This window comes from Neopsephotus bourkii, unplaced genomic scaffold, assembly GCF_033783945.1.
Source record: "Neopsephotus bourkii isolate Nb327-2 ecotype Australia unplaced genomic scaffold, CSIRO-AGI_Nbou_v1 NB_1314, whole genome shotgun sequence".
Lineage (NCBI taxonomy): Eukaryota > Metazoa > Chordata > Aves > Psittaciformes > Psittacidae > Neopsephotus > Neopsephotus bourkii.
In genome coordinates, this window is record NW_026901795.1 from 1,106,386 (window position 1) to 1,126,171 (window position 19,786).

A 19,786-nucleotide genomic window follows, 5' to 3' on the forward strand; every position below is an offset into this window, starting at 1 on the left:
TTGCCCTGTCAGAGACTGCAATAGCTGTTCTTTGTCATGCATACACTGACACCAGTGGTGGTGAGAAACTCAGGGCCAGTTCTCTGAGTGTATGGGTTGACACTTTTGTACAAGTTCTGTTGGTTTTTGCCTATGGCATGTTCCTTTTTACATTTTAGTCTCAGTCTTGGCTTCATTTTTATGTGAATTTTTAAAGTTCATACTTCTCATTGGCAAGCTGTATGTTGTGCTTTAGTCATTCTAAGCAAATTGGGTTCTCACTAAATAATCTAAGCAGTTTAAGTTTTCCACCAGCTAGAGCATGCATACTGATTGTGTTCTGCACCAGCAGGTCGAGTCACACTGTATTATATCATTACCTAGCAAGCCAAGCACAATCAATTATATTCTGCCTTGGCACATTCATTCATTATTTTATCCAAGATGCAGCTATAAAAATTCAGAATATAGTAGCAGTTTCTAAGTGAAGAAAACATATCTTTCATAATAAATCAAGGAAGTCTCATAACTTGATTTAGGCTCATGCAGAGTATCTGTACAGAGGACTTGGACAGACAGACAAACATGATACTCAAAACCTTTCAGCACCAGAAATCTGAAATGATACTAGCTGAAGCCCTGCTTGCTGATACTGATGCTTCTAAAAATGACTTTTCAATGCTAATTCTAACAGGAGAGTCCCTCCAGTAGAAGGGAGCAGATAACAGCCTTCCCACTACATCAAGGAATGGGCTGGGAAGGAGACTGGATTTTAGCGTAATGGAGAGGAGAGGGTACAAGTTGGAGGCAGTAGGTTCCAATTTAATTTTTGCCAGCACAGATCCTAAGCAATGTCCATAAATTGGGGATTTATGTGAGCTTCACTGAGAAACAATGGTACAACATTATTTCTAGTAGAGCAGGCAGTGCAGGCTGAACAACTGTAAAAATGTATTTTTTACATTATTACTTCCTCAGTCATAAGATTTTGGATATTTTCCTGATGGAACTTGATATGCAAGCTGCTTGACCCATAAACTCTGTTTGAATGGAATTTAATCTCACGGGGTTTATCCTAGTAAAGGCTTCTAAGCTTTTGATAATGAGGATAAATCATATTACTAGTTCATTCTTTATGCCATTGCTAATGTGCAGAAACCGATGTGCAAGTTTCTCTTTCTTTTGCAGCATACTAAATTTCCTACAGTGGGACTCCCTCTCAACAACTGTGTTCCCATGAGGCTGTACTGTCCATATGCCTTTCATCTAACTGGCATTTTAAAGTCTTCTTTTTCATATTCCTTTACATTTATTTCTTTTATTTATCTGCATTTCTTCCTCCATATTATAATAATAAATCAGAATTTTATATATATATAATAAATACAGTTAGCTGTGTATTTTTAAAGAGCTACCTTGAGGTGGAAGTGAGTTAGGCCTGTCTTTGGTCATACTTGAATGTACATTGCTCTGATAGAAAGGGCCACATCCACTCACCCCTTGTCTGAGGGTGCAGGATACTATACAATAAAAAAGCTATGAAGTAAATGACAAGAAATAATAGAAGCTGGAAAATTAAATTACTCCTACCAAGATGTTGCACAGTCTGGCAGTAGATTTTTAACAAAACAGCATGGATATGGCAGCTTTGTGAAAATATTTCATTGTTGAAAGGTTATCTCTTCCTTTCACAGTGTTATCTTGCAATAGATTCATTAATTACAAAGCATGAATAGTGAAACATTGATACTTACTGTTTTGGTGCTATCAGAAAGAGTATAAAGGATGTGACATTCATAGTGTAAAAGTTATGATGAAAGCTTAAATTTCAGCTTTGTTTTTTCAGACCCTAGCTCATCATAAATGTCAAGTGCTGTAGATTGTTTTAATGGCTCTTAGCTTGGGATTTTTATTTTGTCTCACATTAAAAGACTGCTCACAACAGAGCTGGTTAGGAGTTTTATAGCAAAATTCATTTTCGTTGGAAATGGCTAATTATCAAAAGAGAAATTCTAAGTGGAAATAATCCTGTTTTCAGTATGTTCCCAAGGAAACAGAAGCTGGCATTTCTCAGACCTTGACTGTTGTTTTGCCCTCTCATCTAAGAGATTGCAGCAGTGCACATTTTCCAACATTTTCAGCCAGGTATTCTAGAACTGGAAGATCTGTGGCATAGAAAACACAAGTTATGCAGCTCATGAACTCTGGAAGCTGGAGAACAAATCTCAGTTCTGCATTAGACAGCCCAGAACCCCAAGAAGGAGCTTTTAAGGCTTCCAGGCATCTGCCATGGAGATAATTCTCTCAGTTGCAGTCAGCAGTTGCCAGAGTTTCCAGCAGGCATACCGTTTGGCTTCCTAGCCAGGAACTAGTTCATAATTACAGCAAGAGAACAGCCAGGAGCTCATCTACCTAACTGTCCATGGGTTTATATTTTCTAACTATGTAATTTAGATTTCTTAATATTCTTAGTGAATGCCCGGTTGATAAGGTTTACTGACAGCACCACTGTTCTGTGCCTTGCTACTCAACACCTGGTTATCAACTCAGAGTATAGTTTTAGGTTTTTTGTATGAATGCTTAAATAGTCATAATATTTCTTTTCTTTCTCCACCTTTCTCCCCTTTTTATTGTAACGTTTGAATCAAATCTTGTTATGGCTCAGTATCACATCTTCTTGCAGAGCTTAATATTAAAATGTTAAAAGATTTGTTAGCGATTTCAAAAGAGCTTTTCAATTTGATGTATTTCTACTCTTTTTAAAAACATGCATAAGGTAGGTATGCAAGTACATTTTCATTTATATAAAAGGTGTTTGAGGCCAGTTGAAACTCATGTAATCACTGAATACAACCAATTTCAGACTGAAGTAGTTTATACTGACAATCGAACCAGCTAGGGGAAAAAAAAAGCTTCACTACGTGACTGAGTTCTGCCTTTGGTCATATGAGATAGCAAATTGCCTAGTGGATATTGACTACTCAAAAGAAAACATGAAATGAAAAAAGAATGTAAATGTTAACTGTAGCAAAAAGATGTGTAAAATCAGCCCATTCACAGACAGTCCCCAGAGAAAGAAAAGAGACAGTATATCTGCCTGTGTAATCTCCTTAAATTGATCCTCAGACTTGCTTGCAATGAACCACTTACGTGCTCTGACCTACAAGGCACTGGGAAAGTGGTTTACTTACCTTATAGTGAGAAGTTGTTATTTTTCAATCAAAATCATGAGCAAAAGTTTTTAAGTCCTAGCATAGAGTTTATTAGTTTTCTCTAATATGTTATACAAAATGAAGAGGAACCACAGGATTACAGATTTCCATCCTTGACATTTCTAAATACTGACAATGTTATGCTGAGGTTCAGTATTGCTTTCAGTTATTATAAAATACTCTTTCGATATACTAATAAATATATAATATAATATAATAATAAATACATCATATAATATATAATAAATAAATAATATATATAAAGCAATATAATATGTAATATAATAATAAATATCAAATACAAAGAATTGTCTTCAGAGAATGATTTGAACATGGATAAAAAATAGGAATATGCTTTGACTACTTGAAGAAGGTGATTCACATCATTGTCATAAGACCTGAATTTTTAACACCTTGCAGAATGCTGAGTCCATCATCTCTATGTCTTCACTGCTTTTTTCACAGGAGTAGGTTAGGGGGAGCAATGTTTAGGGAACTAGGGAGAAATAGGTTTCTCACTAGTGATAATTGGCTAGGGAATTGTAATTCAGGATGCTGTTTTATTTTTTTATGTAGTTTGAAGTCACTGCTGCCCACAGACAGAAGAGGTGATCCCACTAGTCTCTTCTGTCCCCAGCTGTGCCCCCAGACTCAACAATGGTCCAGACATGGGCACTATAGCGACCAAAGGGAGGCAATGGCATTGTACTGGTGGAACATGCAATGGTATCCTTACATTTAGCGTAAGGCCTCTATCCATCATTTTCATTTGGAGTTAATATTTGGGTATTATTAACTTTGGGTATTATTAACTTGAAGAAATGCAAGAAGCCAGGTATGGTAACAATGGCCTTTGAGAACTTGGAGACAAATAATAGTCAACACACATTGCCTTGTTTGAATTAGTTTTGCATTTCAATATGAGGAAAAAGTTATTTAGAGATCTCTTAAATATACCACAGAGTACATTATGAAGTTTAATTCTCAGACTCTGGAAGGAAGTAAATAGTGTTTCGGAAAAAGTAGTGAAGAGTCATGGGAAAGGTAAAAGTGAGCTTATAATTCCTACCCAATATGAAAACAGACATATTAACAGAAATCTTACTGTTATTGGAAATAATTAACTCTTGGATGATAAATCTTCAACAAAACCATATGGGTTTTAAAGATGCTGTTGAGCAGGGGCTGAAAAGAGAGATTTGGGAGAGTGGAGCAACAGAAATGCCTAACAACAGAGAACAATAAAATGGTTTGAATGAAGTGCAGAAAGCAAAAAAATTGTAATAAATACTGCCTTTTTCATCATTATAAGAAAAAGTGCAGACAAAAAACTCATAACAGATATGCTATTAAATGATCTGGATCTTATCACAACAGCCTTTTTCTAAATGATACTCAGTGAATATGAAAACAAAGACCAGGAGGCTCAGTTTCATAATTATTTGTGGGGAAATATTAAAAAGAAAAAGTAAATGAGAACCTCAGCATTCCCCGAGTCAAGCATACTTTTGAAGACAAGCGAGTACAATGAATCTGTCAAGCTACATACCTCAGCAATAATTTGCAACCCAAAGGAGAAAACAACAACAAAAAAAAGTAATGAATTAGCAAAGCAGCAGCTGCATTCAAAAGCTTAAATAAGGCTCAGTTACTGTGCATCTACAGGGATCTTCAAAATATGATTGTTCAAGTTGAATGCTATTTCTATCTTAGCATATGGAAACAAGGCCTGAAAGTTCCCCAGAGATGTAGAAAGCAAATGGTAGGGTTAAACACAATAGCTGCATTGTAAATTTGGAGATTTCTCACAGTATTGAGTAAGTCCTTGTTTCCAGAAAAGAAGAGAATATTTAGGAAGTGTGTTAAGAATTGTGCCTTGCCATCCAGAGGGTATATGAGCCACCAGAAAGAAAAATAAAGTTGGAAATTAATTAATTTCTCTGTTTTGATTAACTAACTAGATTGAAGTGCTTACTCCAGTTGTGCCTTCTAGCAGCCAAATTAATGCATGTTACAGACATACGGGGTTAAAGCATCCAAATTACCTCTTATTTCCTACCAAAATGAAAGAATGTGCCAACAGGCAGACATAACATCAGTCAGAAGTCATCGCTTCTACATGCTTTCAATCTAAGTAGTAAGATATTTATTAACCACTAGAAATTCTTCAAAAAGCATCTTCTTTGTGCCTAAACTCCCACTTCCCACTAAACTCTAAGCTTTCAAACCCATAATATGGGATAGATGCTTGTCATCAAAACTGCTGCTAAGCAAATTACCTTAATTAACTGGACTAGACTTCTGGAATTATTTCCACTACTGGCATGTGTTAAGTTTAGCAAGCAAGAGTATCTGCTCTTTCAGATGTTCCAAAGGATCATAATTAGTCTGAAGGAGATTTAAAATACCTTTGATTTAAAGTAATCTGGATTTTGTATCTTAAGTACAAGAGCAGAAGTTGTAGGGGAGAGTTCCAGATGAAACTGGGCAAACCACCCTTTTAAAAAAATAGCTAGAAATAAATAGAAAACAGTGAGTACAAACTAATCACAAAAGAAAACTGACACTGTACAGGTGAAAAGGAAAAGGAGTGATTGCTGTAAAAGGTAAATCAAGAGTGGCAATGAAGGTGACAGTGAAACAAACAGCTAAAAGTTATTTTTGTATATGAAGAGAAGAAATACTTTCACTATGGAAAGACAGCAGAGGCTAAAGTTAAACAACCTTTAGTTTGGAACCAAAATGAAATCAGGACCTTTTGTCATATTCAGGAAGAACAAGAATTAAATAGGAAAGCAATGCACAGTAGTTAATAGAAATATCAATTACTAAATCAGAAGTAGAAACAGAACACAATAATCTTAGTTCTTTCAAGTGTGGGAATATAGACATTTGGAAGAGTTGTATATGAAGTAGGCAATAAACTAAAATCGGAAGTGGACACCAGGGAGAAATGGGCACATGGAGAGAAATGGAAAATTGGATAAAATGCGACCTGGTACACATGAAGATGAATCATCCAAACTAAATCTTGTGTCTGATAATTTAATTTTTTTGTAGACAAAAGGCAAATGTAGATCTAATCTGTAAGGCTTTTATACAATGCAGTGTAGAAAACTATCAAGCTAAGGAACAGGATTAGCACTGTAATGATGGGAAGCTAGGTGAGAAACTTGTTAATGAGGATAAAGGACAAGTCAACATGCTGAGAGAGAAACAGCTTGCTAGAAGGACCTCTTTGCTGATGGAAGTCACAAAGAGTTGGTCTGAAGACTCGCCTTGTATAGTGACTGTAGTAATAGCTCTGGAACCTCAGTAGGAAGGAGGGTTAAAATAACTAGGCAACAAGAACTGGATGACATTGAGAAATGCAATGAAGTGCACATAGTGCAAGGTCACATCAGTGGCAACAGATGGGAGGAATTTAAGCACAATTGTAGCAAAGCTGTTTCCAAATGGGACAATCTAGGTATTTCTAGCATTGATGGAGAAGTGCTAATGCCATAGAATAGGACAACTTACCATATAAGAACATCATTTTTTCGCTGTAGCTACACACTTTTTTGGTCAAGCTCAAGAGGGCCAAACAGGGCTTTTTGTCTTACCTGCTCCAAAGCCTTGACAGAGTAAGTGTGTGTCTGCTAAGAATGTACCAAATGTGCAAATCCTAAAAAACATTTGTTGTATATAACATAGCTTTGATTTCTGATGAGCTGGGAGGGACTATGGTACCTCAACATATATAAATTAAACTGTAAATTCACAGGGATGAAAGCAAAATTATTTGAGCTAAAGATGTAAGCATATGCAGGTGGAATCTGAGAATGCATACATTTGGAAATTAGGGGGACTTTTTGGCTATTTTAGCAGAGAGGTTCCAGAACAGACTTCGAATAGATTAGAGGGGACTGGACAAAAGCCCTTACAATGCTTGCAGGAGGGCACGGAGTATTTGCCAAATGGAATATGTGATCTGACTACGCAGTAAGGAGGGGGTGGGGTTGGATTCAGTGGCTTAGGATATGCTCTCCATTATGGCTTCCTTGTGTGCCTGACTTGTGAGTTGACTCAGCTGAGAGCTCTTGGAACTCCTGAAGTCTGGCCTCATGTTGCTGGCAGCAAACATGCCAGACTATGGAGAACCCCAATGTGAAACAGACGCATCACACTCCCTTCAAACAGCTTGCAAAGTCACTCACAGTAAGGGTAACTGCAGCTGTGTATTCCTTGTTTCTCAGGGTAGGAGCGCTCCCTGTTTTATGGCTGAGAGAAAACAATTACATTCTGGAAGACTGCTGTAGGAATATATTGTTCGATTCAGCAGGAAAACATAAATAATACAAGATGAATCAATTACTGTACCTTGGTTTTGAACACACTGAACACAATTAGCCACATGCACATTATCTGAGAATGAAGTAGAGCAGACAACTGCTACTATATTAAGTACTCACACACAAAACCAGAAAGACACGGAGCAACTGGGCAACCCAGCAAAAAACATTGAAAGCTGAAAGTGGAGAGGGTAAATTGATTTTATTTTTATAATCTCTTCTATTGTGTTTCTCCTTTTTAAAGAATATTTAAAAGGGTAACTGCTTTACCACTTAACCAGAAAAGTTAACCAGAAATAACCTTCTCCCACAGTAAGAATGCTCACAGGAAATTAGAGCAGTGTAATATGAGTGTTTTAACTTCACATAAAAATCTCTGTCTTCTGTAGGTAAGATTAAAACAGATTGCAGGATTCATTCTACCTTGCACTTTTTAATTAGATAGACTGCTGGTACCGCAGGGGTACTGAACATGGGCTCATTTTTCCTCTACATCTGATGGCAGAGGCAACAAAGGAAAACAGAAGACAAAGCAGCATTCCCATCTCTCCTGGCACCTAGGAAATGAAGATAAGCCTTTTCACACAAACATGTTGCCCTAACAGGCACGTATTTAGAAAGGACAGACAATTATGATTTTTTTCTAATGGTATCTTTTGAGAAGCATGAAATCATGCAGATGTGTTGTAAAACCAGTGTTTGCCGTACAGCTCAGAGATTTTTCTCCAAATGCTATCAGTTTTTTATTCCACCAATGAACTCTAGGAATACTATGAAGCTTCACAAATTTTAACAGAATATGTGGTGACAGTTTTCTGGTAACTACCTAATTTTTTTCCTATATAGGTAACCTCATCATTTGAGAGGTTAGGACTTTCCCACTGACCACCGTCTTACCAGTTGAACTGTGCCCATCAGCAAATACCATGCAAGGACTAAAATAGAGGGTGCTGCTGTATGACAGAAGGCATGGACCACTATGTTTTACCTACAGTAAAATATGAAAGCACTAGGACAAAAATCCTAGATACTCAACTGGAAAATACAGAAAATGTGCCATATAATTACTTCACATCACGATTTCTATGCAACATTTGTGATTCAGTGTAAGTCATAGTAATAGACAGGATTTCATCTGAGTTAGAGCACGCTGAGGATGCAAGCAGGCAGAAGGAATTGAGAAGTATGGCCTTTCTCTCATGCATGAAATGACAGACAGAAAACTTCCTTTAGCTTCTTTGTTTTCACTAAATGGCAATGAGGCCAATGTCAGGTTTTCACTGTCATTGAAGCAAGGCAGATGCTTCTTGCTTTGGGTTCTGACCGGCATGAGTTACAATGATGTGTTGAGACATGCCTGCAGTGAAAGCCTCCTTCATCCAGTGAAAATTTTCTATGTGACTGCCAATGGGCAGGAAAGAAAAGAAAAAAGATGTGGAAGAACTAGCTACAAATTTCACCTTGAATCCCAGCTGCCTTGGGAGGGCAAGATAGGAGGTTAAGGCAATCACTTAAGATTATATCCTCACAGTTTTCTTTGGAAATAGCTGGAGGCTGTTAAAGTGTGAATGTGATGCAATCCTGCCTGTAGCATACAGACTCACTGCCCAGAAGCTATCATTGTTACTGAAGCTGTCCAGTGCCCCTTGGTACCCTTCTCAGCAGGGGAACAACACTCAAGCATTCAAGATTCTGCAGTTGGAGAGCTGGGAAGGCATGCTAAACCGTATCCTCAGTGGTTTGAGTCCCTTCAGAGATCTCTAGATTAAAGATCTGAGAGATGTAGCAGCATGTATAAAGGTTCTGGTGGATGAGTTTTATCTGTTCAAATGCAGTCTGGAAAACTCAGCAACTTTTTTGGTGTTTGGTGCTATTCAGATTTTACAGAATGGCTGCCCTAATTTCTGTTGATGACAAAGATGTATCATCACCTGCCCAGAGCTTAGTTCTGCAGTCTACTTAGGAAAATGTCTACCTATTCCTAGGAAATATTCTGCCCGTTAACTCCCACCTGGGATCAGTGATCAGCCAAAGGTCAGGTCTTTATCTCTCATCCCTGAAAGCAGACAGAAGTAACTGAGGCTGAACCAGAAGATTGTTCTCCTGATAAAAAGCAGGGCAGACCCTGAATCCCGAAAGGACATCTTCCTCAAAGGCTGGGACAAAAACAGTTTGTCATAGTTTCAGTAAATCACAATCCCAGCCTAAGATAATTTTGTCCAGATCCTCATGGGTCTGAGCCGAGGGAGTTACCAGAGAGCATAATGAGCTATGACTAAGATGCTGGCTCCCATTTCTATTAATAAAATAATATGTTTGTAATATCCAGCTACACAACTGAAAGCACTGTGCAAATCCATAGCTCTCAGAGCCCTCACCCTTCCTAGTACTGATGCTGACTGGAGAGTGTATGCATCGCACAGCACAGCTTATGGGCTTGGTCATGGTGAACTTCATTTGCTATATCAGAAGCGAAAATAGAAAACAGTGTGAAAAGAAGCTGAGCCTCTCAATCAGTTCATCAAACTGAGTGGAAATATCTGTGTGCTATACAAAAGATAATGACAGAAATTTGATTTTAACTCTCTTTGCTCATCCTGCCCAGGTACTCACGTGTGAAATTACCCAGGCGGAAGAGATATAAGTCAGTGCAGGAACCCCTATTGGCCTTATCTTAGGTGGGCTGTGCAGAATATGCTACAAACTGAATTAGTTCAGAAAACAGAGTAGTTCATCAGACTGTACAGACCCACTGATGTCAATAAGAAGGTGGTAGAAACAGCCTGCCTGGAGAGCATGGGGAGTGACAACAGAAATATGGAACTAAATGAATTTCACCTGATATGTACATTTTGTTCCTCTTCATCAGTGTAATTCTGAGGATATTACTTCTCTCTAATATTTAAAATTTGAATTCATAGACCTGAATTCTTGGGGTTTTTTTTTCAAAACGTGGATAATTTCTAGATGAGGTTAAGGGAAAAGGTAATTAATTCATTTCATGACAATTCTAAATTTTCATTAGTCCTATAACAAAAAATTCAATTTAAAGTCTTAAAAAGCACCGTTGGTTTCTGTAGGCTAGGGGCTGAGCTTCATATCGCCTACCAAGAGATTCACTCTGTGGCTGCTGTTGTCAAATACAGCTAGAACTGGCGCACTGCAGCTCTAGTAGTCTGCTCCTGTAGACTATTTCCAGTTCAATGGACCGTATAAAAAAGAATTTGCATTTTCATAACCATTGTAACAATGGTCGTGATCATTATCATGATAGCTGAGTGATAAACCAAAATTAGCAAATCACTGCATTTCTTTGTCTGTGTGGGCTTTTCTGCAGACTCACATCTGTCTCTTTTTGTCACTTTGAATATTGTTTTGCCCTAGTGTCAATGGTAACATGGATGTGGACATCTGTGACAGTCAGAACTACTTGTCTGCAAATTCCCTCTGCAGCAGGCAATGGTCAGTGCAGCATAGCTGTGATAACCGTGATTCCTCTATGCCCTTTCCCCAGGCTTTCCCTTTTAAATTCCTGACCTGTGTTCTCAAGCACGACTCTCTCTCTCAAGACCCAGGCATGAATTTACTGCTTTCTGAACAGCTTTTCTTTCTTTTTCCTTCTACCCTTACAGTCTTATCACTATTCAAGATGATGAAATCAAACACTCTTTGCTCCCCATCAAGAAGTTTCTTTTGCACCCACCTTCTCAGGTGGATTACTTTAAAGCATAAGAATATCAAGTGGAAATAGTAGAAGTGTTTTAGCGTAGTGGCTTGATTATATATGAAATACAAGTTTTGAATGGAGATATAATAAGAAGCAGAGGACAAGAACTAGTGGGAAGTCAATTTTGAAAAGTTTAATAATTCATTCTAGATTTAAAAATTTGTAAGCATTCAGATGCCTACATATTCATCTTCCTTATTTTAGACATCTTGTGATGCTTGACTCCCAGAATGCACAATTTTGATTCACTTCCAACAAAAATACTGTGTACAAACTAAATTTCAAATGACTTGTACACTTCATTCATAATTGTATCTAGCATTGTTGTAAGGTATTTCATTAAAAAATTAAAAAACCCAAACAGACAAACAAAAAAACACAACAAGCCACTACAGATATGTTTTGTTCTGCTCTTTTTTGACGTAAAAGATTTTGTGCATGGATAATAGAAAATCAGCATGATTTCACCATGTATTTAGTGTGGTCAACTAGACCTTACTGCAGCAGTGGTTTTCTGGCAGGGTTCTGCAGGAGCGAGCCGCCTGCTCCTGCAGCTAAGTTATCAGATGCCATTAGCTCTTCTGCTAAGCCTGACTGGCAAATACATTCAAGTACTGGGTCCCTAAAGAATGTCTCTTAGATAAATACAAGAAACATCCACTCACCTAGAATCAGTACAGGTTTTGATACACTGAACAAATCCTTGTTACAGATGTTATCTTGTTGCATTTGCCTAGGTTTTGCTTTGTTTGTTTATCTTCAAAGTGACAGGCACCTATTTGGTTGCTTACAGTAGGGTGTATGAGACCCTTTAGCTGATCCGAGATGAACAATTTCTACCCATGCTACTGTTTGAACAGCTTACAGTTATCCTGTTTAGCATGGAGGGAAGTGGGATTTGGAGGAGTGTACAAATTTGGATATTTTGAAAACGTCTTTTCTTAGAGGAAATATGATTTGTTGAAAGTGAGAAACAAGTCAGAAAAATGAAGCACAATATTATTCTTAAGCAGCTTTTTAGCCAAAGAAAGGAATTGCACACTTCCTGAGAGCCTGCAGTTTGATACTGCAGTTTTGTAGAGGATAGCAATTAAAACTGATCTTCCCTTTCTCAGTTTCTTAGGAATAGCTCTTTCTGCTGGTTTTGAATGCCTCTCTCTTGCTGTCTGTTAACAGTGAATCTCAGCAGGTCAAGATAAATAAGCCCTTCAAAATGTACATGTAGACATAGCAGTACAGTGTGCCTGTAAACCTTACCTTCAATAAGCTATGAAGATTTCAGCTAGAGGCCGAGGAAACAGCACAGTGAACAACAGTTTTTGTATTTGATGAACTAAGTCTGCATCCTCCCATCACACTGCGGGCTTCACTGCCATACTAATAGGAGGAAAATACCCGTTGATTTCAAGGGGCTTTGAGTCAATCTGACAGAGTATTGAGAAAACCCAGAGATCTCTCATATACCTACAGTATGTACTCCTGTATTAACCTTACTAGCAGCCCTTCTATGCCAGTGCTGCAGAGAGCTGCTAGAGAAAACAATTTAGCCTGAACCTTGTTTCCTAAGAAGCTAAAGATGGAATTGTTGTAGGACTTGCTATAGGATGCAGGTCTCTGCAGTAGCTGTGAATAGATACCAAAGACAAATGATTCACAGGCCTTTGTTTAGATTTCCCCTGGCTTTGTCCAAACCCTTTCTCCCAGGCTGGAGAGCTGCCACTGCGGGGAGGAGCTGCCATGGAAGGAATATTACCAGGCAAAAGAGCCCACTGGCAGGAAGCTCCAGAGAGGAATGAGAAGTATGGCCAGGAGGATGTATATATGTTAGCGCTGGAGCCATGAACTAAAGCAAAGTGAATTGGTTTTGGCTAGGCAGCTCCTAATGCAAGAAGAGCACATTTAGCTGCTGGAAGCCCCACAGATTCCTCACAGCAGGACACAAGGCAATCACAAATCTGGCTGGCAATCTGATTATACAGTGAAGCAAAGCCAACTGGCTGTCCAGGGTGAGAAATGCAGGCATAAGGTGGGAAAGAGGGACAGTGAGAAACTAGGGAACTAGTTCCTGGCTTGGGAGACTAGATGCAGTTGGCTTCTGAGTTTTGCTATGGCTTAGTCAAATCCACTGTTGCCAAGTGGTACACAAGTTCACGTACAAAGAGGAAATGCAGAGGAAAGTGCTGAGCGCAAAATTGAACTGAAAATGGGGAGAAAAACCAGCTGGAAAATGCTTTGAAATTATTGACTTGGGTTTGATTGCCACATGGGGGAGATCTAAGCCTGAACAGTACTTTCAGAGCAGTGTCATGGGGGGGAATTCTTCAGCAGAAGCAGGGTGAGGTTCCATACTGTCTTTCTGCCTGATGGGACAGCTGGATGGTTATTACATCAAATCATACTGCCAGATGACACGTGAAGACCTGGTGACATTCCTGGAAAAAAGCAATTAAGAGCTGATAAAAAGCAGAACTCTTCCTACCCTGCGATCATGACACAATTTAAACTTTCCCCATTATTATACTAGCTGTGGGAAACAGCCCCACATACAGATGTATCACCATGGGTTCTATATCCAATGTAACACCATGGGTTCTATGTCCAAAGCTTTCAAAGATACTGTGGATTCTGTAAAAAAGACAAATGTTTTTTGTAGGTTATTAAATGACAACAAATTAGCATCACTAAAAAGTTACCTTTTAAAGTAAAGTTTTAAGTAAAATTTGCTTTCTCCACCATGATTATTTCTTTAAATGTAAAAAGCAAAATTGCTAAAAGCTTCCAAGATAATACAGTCCACCCAGTCTATCCATTTTGTGCCATGCTAAAGTGATCCAGAAGAAATAAATTGGGCATCCATCAAAGCATAGTCATTTAGGATTGAAAAACAGACTTGCAGATACTTTCATGTAAAATAGTGAGGTACTTCATGAAGCAGCTAGTAACAGGTTGCAGCTGGTTGTTGATGTTCAAATACAGATCCCTGATAGTTGCAGAGTACAGACACGTTTTAAACTCCCACTGAATACAAATCAATTCTATATCCCTACCAACCTGTTGGTGATGCAATTTGTCCTTCATGGCTTCTCACACGCAGCATGGAAGAAGAAATAACTTTTAGTCTATGATCAGGAAACAAGTCAAATGGTCTTAAAGCCATTTATGTGTCCCCCATAGAAGGAACCCAGTATTGAAAGCTAATATACAATGGTCTGTGCTTTTGAAATCCTGCCTTTGCCTTTACTTTTATCTGCAAGAGCTAATGTACTGCCAGAAACGTTATTTGTGTTGTATTTTTAGTCCAGGCACAATGGGTCTGTACATGTCAGAAAATTTAGGCTGACCTCTGATCCAGTGAAGCTGTGTGCCAATATATGTGTACTTGAGCTTTTGGTTAACTGCCATCCATATATACTTTCAAATCTCTTGAGGTCAACCTACAGCATATTTCACAGCTGAAGTTCATCCTGTCCAAACTCACATTAAATCTTCTAGCATCTGCATTTTTTTACAAGCTAGAGAAGCTGCCTTTATGAAAACAGGTATTTTTTAAAGTATATAGGTTTTCAATGCTTGTTTAATTGTTTACTTAATTATATTTTTATATTACCAACAGCATGCTATGCTTCACAGATGTGGTTTAGCTGTGATCAACTTCAGATTTGTCTGCTACCTGTCAGACAACTGTAGATGATAGTATCCCACACTGGAGCTAGAGAAACTTGAAATCAGATAAATAGTTGGCAGAGAAGTAGTTTTGTCTAAAGCATGACAAAATTGGCTTTGGATCTGTGACCAGAATCCAGCTGTCCCAGGTCCCACCCACTTAGTATGCCTGGGCCATGGCAAGGCATTGATTATCTGTTGGTTATAGGAGACAGGAGAGTTGATGGGAGCAAAACACCTTTCAGAGAGACATTCCCATAAAAAGTCATCATTGCTGTGATAGGGGGTTTGTTCTGTGCAGTGCATTCCAAAACAAGAATCTGTGTGTACCTTTGCTTGTGGGCCTTCATGAGCTCAAGATGACTGGTGCTGTGTCTAATAACTCTATTCTTATTTCTGCTTAGTTTTCAGGACTTTACTTGTTGTCATTCTTCACCATCCTTGTTGGGCTGGTGCTCTACTCCTCCACATCCACCTATGTAGCCCAGGATCCTCGGGTGTACAAGCAGTTTCGAAACCCTTCAGGACCTGTTGTAGACCTGCCAGCGACTGGCCAGCTGGAGCCTTCAGTAACATACACCAGCCTGGGACAGGAGACAGAAGAGGAGCCTCATGTTAGAGTTGCTTAAACCCAGGGCTGTTGATCACCTACTGATGATTCAGTGGAGCTCGTATATCCACTATCTCTGTATTGTACATAGAGAAAGGTATTTACCAGGTGCAGTTACACTGGTGAGCTGCAAGGTAGCAAATAAGGAAAGCTCATAAAATACAAATTGCTTGTTCCAGAGTGTTCATTGCAAGGAGATGCCAGTCCCTCATTTACGATATGAGCAGCATGTTTGCAATACAAACTGCTGTATATGAATCAGTTAATGTCAAACTACCTGTGAAAGATATTTAATATCTAAGATGAAATTACATAAAGTTCACAGAAGGGTGTTTCTGCACCCACTGAGCGATATTATGTCTAAGCCACACCAGTTGTGGAAAAGCCGCCTTTTTACAGAAAATGCACTTGTGCAGTCCACTGTTAATTTCTCTCTAAGAGTTGTTTGCACAAAGTAGATGGGTTAGTCATGGTAGCAACAGCCTGACACACTTTTACTAGCTCCTTGGATCTGGTGAAGGAAAGACAATTAATTCATCTGTAGTATCTGTCTAGTTGCCCTTTCTAGGTAATCTGTTCCATGAATCCAGAGAAGGGACAACTTACAATATCCATCTCTATTCTAGGAATAGGTACAAGGCGAGCATTTTAGCCTTTCTATATTTGCAGAAGTGAAGTACTCAAGCATTGACCTCTCTGTGATCCATGGCAGATTTCCTAGCAGCTGAGGTTCTGCATGAGGTGACGGAGAGTTAGTTTCTCTGTAGTCGTGACTTAACACGGATTTCTTACTTTTTAAACTTTAATCTGTAAAGAGAAAAACATTTTCTAGTTTCCTATGTATTGTACCTCTCCATGGTAAGATGACAAACCATGTGGATCAGGGCACTCATTTTAGATACTCAGTGCATTGAGGGCGCCTTCTGCTGTTCCAGTTTGCTGAATCTCCTGTGGTTCACTATTCCAACAATAGCTATTTAGAAATGTGTCTGCTTTTTTTTACCAAAACCCACAAATTGTAAAAATCAGGAAGATTAAGCAAGGAATTCATAAGCAGAAAGTGTGGACCATCTGCTGGTGTTGCACCAGTACCACGAAGGCAGTCATACCAGCAGGGTGCAGCCAGTTATTTTTCACCAAGTACAAAACTAGCAGAAGAATTCAGCAGTTTACTTACATTCCTGGGGACATGTGAAAATAGTAATGGTGTGCTCCACAACTGTACTTCTACCCCAAGAGCCTTATCAGAATGGGGGATATCAGTCACCACCACAAAGAAGCCATCTCTGCATGTATCTTTGCTCTTCTGAGAGCTCAATAAAAGGAAATTATTATTTCAATATCCATCATTTATTTGCAATTTAAAATTAAGGAAGGAAGGGAAGGTGATCTTAGGTCTAACACATAGGAGGGGGATCCAGGAGAGCTCGGTTTTGTTCACAGATCTGCCACATCTCTGCATGATCCTTGGACGTGACTTACCTTCTGTGTGGCTGTTTCCCAATCTCTATAGATGGGAATAATCATATTTTACCTACCTCACAGGGGTGCTATGGGACCAAGTTATTTTAAGCTGCTTCAGGATCTTCAGAAGGAAGGAGTTTAAGTACACAATAGCACGGTAAAAGTGTGTATACATTCATTGTATTTGAAAATTGAGTTTATGACGGGGTTGATGAATATTTAGCTTATGGGCATAGAAGATGAATTTGATTTGAATGCTATTCTGCTGAAGAAGCCTGTCTCAAGTGAAAATGTAGGGCTTCATGTTTGAAAAATACAACTTACCTGTTTCTGTTTTGAAAAGAAAATCAATCTGTACTCTGGAGATTAGAAAGGCCACACAGTTCAACCAAGCAGGATGAATTTCTGCTGAGGTAACATTCATCTTTTATAGTCCTGTTCTGCTTTAATATAGAGGGTACTAGAGACTAGAAGTATGTATGCATAATATACAAGAAGTGGCAAAAGCCAGAATGCTATTGAACAGCAGAAGTATGTTGTATTTTATTCTCGCTGTGGAGGAGAAGAGATTTCCCTCCCACTGTGTTTAGGCTGCCTGACACCATCCTGCTGCAGCTGAGGGAAGGGTCTGCACCATTCCCAAACTGTGCCCAAAACTGACCCAAAAGCTTCAGTTAAGATGGCTTGGATTTAAACAAATACATGATTTTTTTCCACCCAACCTTCTGTTTAGTTAATCTTTTTAGCACTGATGTTTCCAAGCTTTTTTCTCTTAAATCATGGAGGATTCAAATCAAAAAAAGCTTCCTACAGAGAAACAAAAGTCCGTGTTCTGGGGATGTTAAGGAAAGCTTAAATCCTACAGGATTTAAAAAAAAATGAAAAACATACGAGAAACATTAAGGTCCGTAGGGTGAAGTCCAGGTGGGAAGTGCATAGTGAGGTGAAGCCCTGATGCACAGGGACCAGCAAGCATCCTCCAGTCAAGCCCTGGCAGAGATTTGACTTGGTGGGTTTTGCACATTTCCCAGGAGCAGGGATTCTGGTTGCAACCACTATGGCTCCCTCAGGTACCCAGAACCACACTGATGGGAACCTGTCATTTCAGTCTTTTTTGCTACCTTTATACCAATTAAATACCTTTCTCTGAATGTTTGTCCCTGTGCTGGTCTGAGAACCTTGAGGATTGTGTGTGTGTATGTTTCATGTTTACAGTTCCTTCCTTTTGCATTATTGTTTTGGTTCATTCCATTATTAGTATTTATTTTTAAGCCAAATGTTTGTGGTCCTTCTGCCTCCCCCTCCTCATTTTTCTGACCCTAACTTGTAGATGTTTGTTAGAGTCTTCTCAGAAACAGCAGGGCAGGAGGCATCTGCCAACCAGGTCACTGGGCTGGGAGCTTCTACTTACAAGGGTCTGTGATCCACAAGTGGCTGAGAGGTGCCATCTGAAGCAATTTTTACAGGCTGTTTTCAAAGGCTCTGTTGTACGCAAAGAAGTTACAAATGATTCAGTGTGTACTCTGCACCCAGACAGCATCCCCTGTGATAGCCACGCAGGAGTCTGATGTGCAAAGTGGGGCTGCTACACTGTCTGTGTCTGCTGTTGAACAAGGTGGATACTTGGGTTAGCACCAGTGTGCTCATGCTGGATGAACTGTAAAAGGAAAACAGTAGTAGAGCTTTACCAGTGACTGTGTTGACTGAAAAACTGAGGTCTAGTAAAGGAAAGCGTTACTTCTACCTGCTTGTTTTCTGCAGTTCAAGACCTCAGTGTGCACCAGCAAAGGTTCTGCTATCTAACCGGCAGCTATCTACTCTCTGTGTCACGTAGGACGTCTCTATCTCTGTATAGCTCCTTGCCTGAACAAACTGAAACTCTTGTTATACTGCTGGCCTTGAGCAGCCCTTGTCAAGACTGATGTAATTTTCTGCTACTGGATGAAAACCTTCACTGGGAGACAGACCTTGTCTTTGTTCCAGCTATAAGGTTTTGAAACACACAACGATAGACCAAGCAATTGAAGATTTTGCACCACTGTGTCATAAGAAGTTTCAATGTATAGTGTAGAGATTGCTAACTTGTGCTATTAACACTTTGACAAGCGTGTAGTAACGTTTTCTTTCCTTTTTTTTTTTAACCGTTTAGTATTCCTGAGCTAGCTACAAATACAAATTTTACCCCATGGGTAGGATTTTATTGTTAAATGCCATAATAAAGCACACTAATCTTGACAACGCAGATGGAAATATGAACCAAAACCAAAACTGAGCAAACAGAATCCCAACCCCAAATCCTGCATCAAAAAGCTGAACAAACCTTTCTCCATTTTGATATTTGCATGCACCTATATGGACTGGCTGTGGCAATGTAATGCCTGTATAATGTTTTCAAATAAAAAAAAAATAAATGCTTTATGAAAGCAGGGTTATTTGTTTCCTTGCCTGTTTCCTTTGTTTTTTCTTAGCCTGAAACTATTTTTCTGATGGTAAATCTTACTGCAGGACATCATTTTTTGCTCTGTTGAGGATTTCTTTTTGTTGTGATGTGGTTTACCTACAACTCCATCCGAGATGTCTTGGCATTGGTGCCATTAGGCACAGTCAGGTATCTTGCGTGGCCCCCAGTTGCTGTTCCAGAAGGATAAGGGGTTACTTGTGCATCCGCTTGTAAACTGCCATTCCCCTATGTCTAGCTCAGGTATCCTGATATTTGTTGGTCTCATTTGGACACAAAAGCACTCCCCCCCACTGCTTTACAGAAATGATCAATCAATCTAGGATTAACGTGGGGCAA

The 19,786-nt window shown here is 39.1% G+C and overlaps 1 protein-coding gene and 1 long non-coding RNA gene across 2 annotated transcripts in view; one reads left to right on the forward strand and one right to left on the reverse strand.

The window, feature by feature from the left end:
• The window catches only part of SLC35F1 (solute carrier family 35 member F1), a 236,962-nt gene extending 217,545 nt beyond the window's left edge, over positions 1-19,417 (forward strand). The window contains exon 8 of the mRNA XM_061366196.1: positions 15,320-19,417. Coding sequence (XP_061222180.1) covers positions 15,320-15,544 — 225 coding nt within the window. The 3' untranslated portion in view covers positions 15,545-19,417. The remainder of the gene's footprint in view (positions 1-15,319) is intronic.
• Positions 13,474-15,326, reverse strand: LOC133219118 (uncharacterized). Its single transcript, XR_009727353.1, has 2 exons — positions 14,304-15,326; positions 13,474-13,684 (listed from the first exon to the last, which is right to left on the reverse strand). It is a non-coding gene; the product is annotated as an uncharacterized LOC133219118 (long non-coding RNA).
• Positions 19,418-19,786: the final 369 nt, after the last annotated feature.